Consider the following 7675-nt stretch of genomic DNA (forward strand, 5'->3'; position numbering starts at 1 on the left):
ATGATGGGAAACCCGCGGGGATTACAATCGAGATGGAAAAAAAAAATGTGCAAAATGATGTAAAAATAAACTTTGTAATAAAAAAATTAAAAAAAAAGAATAATATTGGCTGTGGGTTTGTCATATATGGCTTTTATCATGTTAAGGTATGTTCATTCTATTCGGAGAATTTCAGGGCCTTCATCATAAATGGATGTTGAACACTGTGAAATGCCTTCTTAGCACCTGTTGAAATATTCACAGTGTTTTTATTTATTTGTTTATTTTTTGTGTGTTGGACTACGTTAATTGATTTTCAAATGTTGAGCCATCCTGTGCTCCAAGGATAAATCCCAAATGATCATGGTGTATTATCCTTTGCTGGATTCTGTTGGTGAGGATTTTTTTTGAGGATTTTAGGGAAATTGGCTTGTAGTTTTCTTTTTCTCTTGTCATTGTTTGGTTTTAATATTAGTAAAATCTTGGTTTCACAGGACATATTTGATAGTATTCCTTCTTTTTCAATGTTTTGAAAGAGTTTATGTAGGATAGGCACAAATTACTTTTTGAACATTTGATGGAATTTTTTTGTGAAGTTGTCTGGTCCTAGGCTTTTGTTTTGGAAAGTGTTTTGACTACTGTTTCAATTTCACTGCTTGTAATTGGTCTGTTTAGTTGTTATATTTCTTCTTTATCTCACTTTGGATAATTGTTTTGCTCTAGGAGTTTGTCCATCTCTTGTAAATTGTTCAACTTGTTTGCATATAGAACTAGGGTATAGGCCAGAGGTGCAGAGGCGTTGAGAGGATTCACCACAGACAGAGGGGGGAGCAGAACAGGCAGAGTGATGAAGTACACTGCTAAGGGAAACATTGGGCAGATCAGGATAGGTCTGCTACAATTATGTAGGTCATCTCCCTGGCTAGGGATCAAACTTGTGCTGTGGTGACTGCAGTAGCTTCATGGTGCTGCACTTTAACCATTTGCACCACCAAGGAGGGCCCCCTTTTCCTTTTTTTTTAATAGTAGTCACCAGCATCTCCATTAACATAGTAAAGAGAATTTTAGTTACAAGTTGTTATTAGCATAATACTCATTTTTCTAATTTTTAGTCTTTGTCTTTTTAGGGAAATAAAAAAATGTCTGCACTCTTCTTTACTTGTTTCTGTTTTGGAGTTCTTCCTCTGGAATTGTTAGGTCTATTTTATGGAGAAACATTTTGGGGCCTTCCTTACTTCCTAATGTTTGTTTTTGGTTTTTGTTTTATTCTGTTTTTATTGTTGTTTGTTTTTTATTCCATAGTGGATGAAGTGACAAAACAAATAATTTTAAAGACTGCAAACATTGATAACAAAAATGAGATTTCTGAGGTTAAGGGGGAGGGGAGGAGAAAGGGTCAAGGCTAGTGGGTGAAAGATAATTACTCTAAACATAAAGTTCCTTATCCTTTTATATTTCAAATTATTAATCAGTTATAGTGTCCAATGCTGTTATTGTGAAATCTGATTTAAATCTTTTTACTTCTTTGCAAGTAATTTACCTTTCTTCCTCAAAAACAATTGAACATTTTCCTTGTCTCAGATGACTTTAAAGGTATTTAGAAAGTGTTTTAAATGTGATTTTCACCTCATTTGCCTTGTAAGAGGGAAAGAAGTAAGGCAAGTGAGAGGTCTGTGGTGCAAATTCTGATGCAGTCACTCCCGTGGTCATGCAAGTGCCTCCATAAATTTTGCATCCCTGAGTCTGGTTTGTTCATCTACTCTGACCCTGTTGGTATCCGAGTCCCTCAATCTGAAGTCTGTATGTTCCTTAATTCTTGGATATTTATCACCTTATCTTCAAATATTCCTTCCTTCCATTTCCTCTTCTAGGTCTCCTAAATTCTAGTGTTAGTATTTCTACCTTCCATGTCTCTTAACTATTCTTTTTTATTTTAATTTTTTTATCCTTTCTGCTGACTATGAATGCTTCTTGGTTTAATTTTTTAGTTTTTGAATTTTTTCATTTATCTTGTCTTTAATTTCAACTATTGTTTCATTTTTAAGTTTTAAAGTCTTTTTATGACCTCTTATTCTTGTTTCTATTTTAATAATACTTTGTGTATCTTTGAGATACTCATATGCTTAAAATTTTTGTATACTGTTTCTAATTTGCCTCACATGGTTTTAAAACTATTTTTAAATTTTGTTGTCTTTCTCTGACAGTGTCTAGTTTATCGTAAGTCATGTTTCCCCCAGAGAAATCAGCATCCCTGAGGGACAAAGACTAAATAAAGACCAGATTTTGGTTTGCATGCCTCCCAGTGAATTTAAAGAAAGAACAGGCTGGAGAGCATCAGGTCCCATGAACATCTCCACCAGAGGCCTGTTCTCTAGTCAGAACTCCACCCTCCTTCAGACTCTTAAAAAGAGATCATGGAGAGAAGGCAATCTCTTGATATTTTTAATCCATCAGCACTGACTGTTGCTGAGCAAATGGTGGAGCAGGAAATGCCCAAGGGGAAAACTTGTACCCATTTTCATTAGCTCCTAATTCTAGAGGGATTTTCCTGTGCTGTTCTGGAGTTACTACATTGACAGTAGATGGCTAGGCACTTGCTGCCAGTTTCTGTGGCCCTGAGGCAGGCAGTGGCCTTTCTAAAGTACTGTTGGGGAATATCAAGAGCAAAATTTGTTCTCAGCCTACCCTCCTTTTTTTTTAAAAAAATATTTATTTATGCATACAAGAACTGGGGTACATGCCAGAAGTGCGGGGGGTGAGAAGATTCACCAGAGACAAACTGGGGAACAGAACAGGCAGATTCACTAAAATACTCTGCTGAGGGGAACAGTGGGCAAGACAGGAGAGGTCTACCGTGCATGTGGATTAGCTCCCTGGCTGGGGATCAAACTCATGCTCAGTGGCTGCAGATAGCTTCATATTACTGAAACTTACCCACTTGCATCACCAGAAGGGCCCTTAATCTACCCTCTTGGATGCATTTGACCATCCTACCTTCCAGCCTACATGCCAGTTCACCGAAATCTTTGGGTTTCTTGTAGTATTTTTGATAGTTTCCAGTCTCACATTTCTGTCTTCTGTCTTCCACATTCTGTCTTCTGTCTTACCTCCTTTGTCAACAATGAGCTTACCCTGAAGAGGTTCTCTAATTTGACTCCAGCATCCTAGGAGCTTTATAAACATTGTCTTTCATCCTCACAATTCTGAAAGCAAATTATAGAGAGGAAGAAATTGTATCTTTATGAAGTAATTAACTTCAATGAAGTAATCACTGAATCAATGAAGTTAAGTCTAAAAAATTTCATAGTGCTAGAATTTAAAAATATGCTCATGCTTTGGATACTCCATTAACCCCACATGATTTATAACTAAATTTAGAGCTGCTTCCTTTTACTCAAGACTGTAAGACACTGTTTCTGAAAAAAAAAAAGTCTTGAGTTGGACCATAGTAGTTACCTCCATGATTAGTCTTTTCCCAATTGGTAGAATATCCAAGATAGTTTTAGATAGAATTTCTTCAGTGTCATAGCTGTTGCCATAAGCTTTTATTAAGTATATAGTAACTGCTGTTTTTGTGTTCTAGCAAATCATAAAACATAATGATTAAGTAAAAATGGAATCTTTAATAAGTAATCTCATAGTAACCAAGAAACTGTTAGAACTTAAAATTTCTTTCCTGAAAGCTGGGAAATAATTGCCATTTCATGTTACTTAATATAAAAATATTTAAATATTCATCATTCCAACTAGTAAAATTAGTTACCTCAATGTTTGAATATTGAATTCATGAATAAATGTGTACTTACTAACATTATTTTCTTTTTTAAATATTCCCCATTATTTTAAAGGTATGGCTTTTGAAAAATTAAACATTATTTTACTTTTTAATAGTTACTACATGTATATGGTATACAATACAAGTGGTACAAAGGAGTATGCAGTGAGACTGAACCCATCTCTATCCTCCAATCACTTTTCCCCTGCAGCAAACATTGATCAGTTTCTTGTGCATCATCTCATAGACATGGTAGGTAGGCATAACCTGTGTACATTTTTTTTAATGAAACAGAGAAATTTCTTATTTTCTCTTTGAGTGAATTTACCTTACTAAATTTCTCCTTTCCAGTGGTAAAAAATAAGGTGACAAGTAAATTGTTCTTATACTTTCCCTAGACTTTGGTATTTGATAAAACCAATAGCTATGCTAAGTAAGCATAGCTAACAGATTTTTAAAGCTTTTATTGCACTAATATTAGATTTTTAAACTACTAATAATTCCATATATGGGGTTAATCAAGTTGTTTGGGTTTAGCTCTTTTCATGGAGAAACAATGAAAAATATATTTATTATCTAGGAATGCATAAATAACCCTGCATACTTAAAAGAACTTAGTTACATTAACAATTTTTATAAAACCTGAATATTTTAAATACTGATATATTTCCATATACAAATAAATTTTGACCTGATACAAAGCCTTTTTTTCTCAGTTCCACTTGCTTCTCCTGATGCATCGGCAGAACGTCAAAAGAATTTTGTAGAACGCATTTCTTTTATACATCACTACGATGCCAGGAAAACACCCAATGAGTCCATAAAGGGAAAGGTAAGATAGGATAGGACTGATTATTTAATATTTGGGGGTGGAGTAGATTTGTTGTAGAACTTTAAGGGTTTTATGTAAGTAATAATCTTTTTAAAATCTATTTAAACAAACTAGTATGTTTTTTTTTTTTTAAGATTTATTTGTTTATGAATACAGAACTGGGGTACAAGCCAGAGGTACAGGGCTGGTGAGAGGATCGCTAGAGAGAGTGGGGAGCAGAACAGACAGATCAGCAAAGTACACTGCTGAGGGGAGCAGCGAGTGGTCAAGAGAGGTCTGCCACGCTACGTGGGTCACCTCCAGAGCCAGGGATCGAACGCACTGAAGCAGCTGCAGCTTTGGCTAGCTTGCAAGTGCTGCATCTTTATCCATTGCGCCACCAAGGAAGGCCCCAAACTAGCATGATTTTTTTATGAGTTTTTTTTTAATATAATAGTTTATTTTTACGTCATTTTGTACATTTTCTTTTATCTTAATTGTAATCCCCGTGGGTTTCCCATCACCAACTTGCATGATTTTTAGGCAGATAAAATCTCAACCAAATGTCATAGTCAAAACCAAGGAATATATCATAGTTTGGATCACAGTCTTTGAAATTCAGTTTAAAGTATTAAAGTCATTCATTATTGAAGCAATTTGATAAACTTTTTAATATGTGTGTGTGTGTGTTTGTGGTGGGGAAGACACATATAAAGTCTACTGTAAAAGTCAAACAAAAAAGTTGGAACTAGTTGATACTTAGGATGCAATCATAAATTGTTTTGTCTATGAACTGTAGTTCCTGTTGTATCCACAACAACCTACAGGGCAAGAAAAGCAGTTGATATGAATAGTCGTATATAGCACAAATGATAGAAAGGTTGAGAACAGGAGATAATGAAACGCTGCTTTGATTTTCTGTCCTTCTCTTCCTGATCATTTTCTGGTATGCCCCATATTATAATTTGTTTAAAAGTTTCACTAAGAATCTTTCTGCAGCTGTCTTCATTTCTGGCCTAAGGTGACAGGCAATGTCTAGGTGAAGAAATAAGTGCCTCCCCCCAGGACTTAAGCTAATACACAAACTAGGTTCACAGCTGCATCTTCCAGCAACTTATATGTACTGGTTAATGTCAATTTGTTTTCCTTTCCAGCGACAAGGAATCATTATACAGACAGAGATAAAACCAGGGAGTAGACCAGCAGTTCCTAAGGGACCAGAGGTATTACTGAATGCTCCAGAGTCACATTCATCAGAAAAGTCCAAAAAAACAGAGAAAGGAAACTCAGCGGAAAGCAAAATAATCTCACCCGAACTCTGCCAACAAAATTCCCAAGAACTGATAGAGGCTAAAACTCACTTATCAGAAACAGACGTCAAAGAGGCCACTAAAGCAAGCCCCAGGAATCCTGAGACAAGGGAGAAAATAGCAGATGTCTTTCAGACCACCACAAAGGATGCTCTCCTCACCAGGCAACGTGCTTTAAATCTATCAGTAAAAAGTCAGGATAAATCAGGGTAAATTAACTTTTTTATAAACATGATCCCTAGAATGTAGAAAAAATTCAGAGTTATCATATAAACTCTCACACTTGCTTTTTCTGTTATCATGAACCTCAGAACATACAATCCAATAAATGGAAAAAATAAAGATAAAATACTCCAAAATTTTAAGAGTGGTCTCCAATGAGTGATGGGCTATGAGACATATTTATAAGCCAAGCAACTTTGGTTTTCACCAAAAATTGAGTGTGATTAATAAATACAAGCCTTTAGAAGAGAGGACTATTAATTAGGTCTTTAGTGTGGCGCTGGAATCAAACAAACCAGGGGTGGAAGTTTTGCTCCACCACATATAAGTTATGTGGCCTTGGGTAAGTTACTTAACCTCTCTAAGCCAGTTTCCCCATCTGAAAAGTTAGGATAATAGCAACTTCATATAAATATTGAATATAGATGATTCACATTGATCAATTATCAAATGATTATCAAGTACTATAATGAAAATGTAAGAACAGCATTTTCTTTTTCAAAAATTTTGATACTTAACAACAATTAAAAATGTGAAATCTTGGGCCCTCCTTGGTGGCACAGTGGGTTAAAGCACAGCAATAAGAAGCTAAAGCCACTTCCGCATGAGTTCAATTCCCGCCTAGGAGGCGACCCACATGGTGCGGCAGACCTCTCCTTACCTGCTTACTGCTCCCCACTCAGTCTCTGGTGAATCCTCTCACCACCCCTGCACCTCTGGCATGTACCCCAGTTCTGTATGCAAAAATAAATAAATCTTTAAAAAAAATGTGAAATCTCAAAACACTTCTCCCAATTTGAGATTCTCATTCTTGTCCTTTCAGTTTAAAGACATATACCCAGAATATCAAACTATTTCTTAAATTTCTTTCTACTATACATAGTACTAATTTCTAGTACTCACTCAATCTTTGATTTTTGGATTAGTTTGATATGCTTAATTTTATTTAGTGTGTAAAAAAATCATACAAAGCAGACTAGATAAATTCCATTCATTTACTCAGGAAGATATCAGGAAAGTCTGTCTAAAATTTCAAGCTGGTGCCACATCCCAATTTGGAATATGAATTAATATGCAGGGTACCTAATAGGACATAGAATTAGCATTAAAATGAATCCTGATGGGGATAGAACTGAGGGTCTGGACAGGAGCAAATGCAAAGCTTACTGGAGGAGATATCCACAAACCACAGAAAGAACAGTTCCTACTAACGATAGGGGCATTTAAAAGGTTACAAATCAAAAAGGGAAGAAAGCCAAACTCAGCAGGAATCTGCAGTACAGCAAAGATATGATTAAGACCTCAAGCTGACATAATATAATCAAGATACTTTTTTTGAAGATTATCTTTTTTTTCCACTCTGGGACAATAAATCTCAGGATAAAATGTCTGTAACCTTTTCTATCATTTCCATCCCATCCACTCCCTCTCCTTTCTTACTGGAACAGTCACTAGCTGGAGCTATTTTTTTTTTAAGATTTATTTATTTATTCATATAGAACTGGGGTACAGGCCAGAGTGGGAAGTAGAACAGGCAGATCGACGAAGTACACTGCTGAGGGGAGTGGCAGGCGGGTC

General features: G+C 35.7%; 1 protein-coding gene across 1 annotated transcript in view; it reads left to right on the plus strand.

Moving 5' to 3' along the window:
• The window catches only part of LOC101623134 (chromosome unknown open reading frame, human C2orf73), a 25260-nt gene extending 19079 nt beyond the window's left edge, over nucleotides 1–6181 (plus strand). Inside the window, exons 4-5 of the mRNA XM_012731483.1 lie at nucleotides 4471–4586; nucleotides 5720–6181. Of these exons, the coding sequence (XP_012586937.1) occupies nucleotides 4471–4586; nucleotides 5720–6088 (485 nt within the window). The 3' untranslated portion in view covers nucleotides 6089–6181. The remainder of the gene's footprint in view (nucleotides 1–4470; nucleotides 4587–5719) is intronic.
• Nucleotides 6182–7675: the final 1494 nt, after the last annotated feature.

Source organism: Condylura cristata, unplaced genomic scaffold, assembly GCF_000260355.1.
Source record: "Condylura cristata isolate star-nosed mole 26May11 unplaced genomic scaffold, ConCri1.0 scaffold00031, whole genome shotgun sequence".
In the NCBI taxonomy this organism is placed as follows: Eukaryota; Metazoa; Chordata; class Mammalia; order Eulipotyphla; family Talpidae; genus Condylura; species Condylura cristata.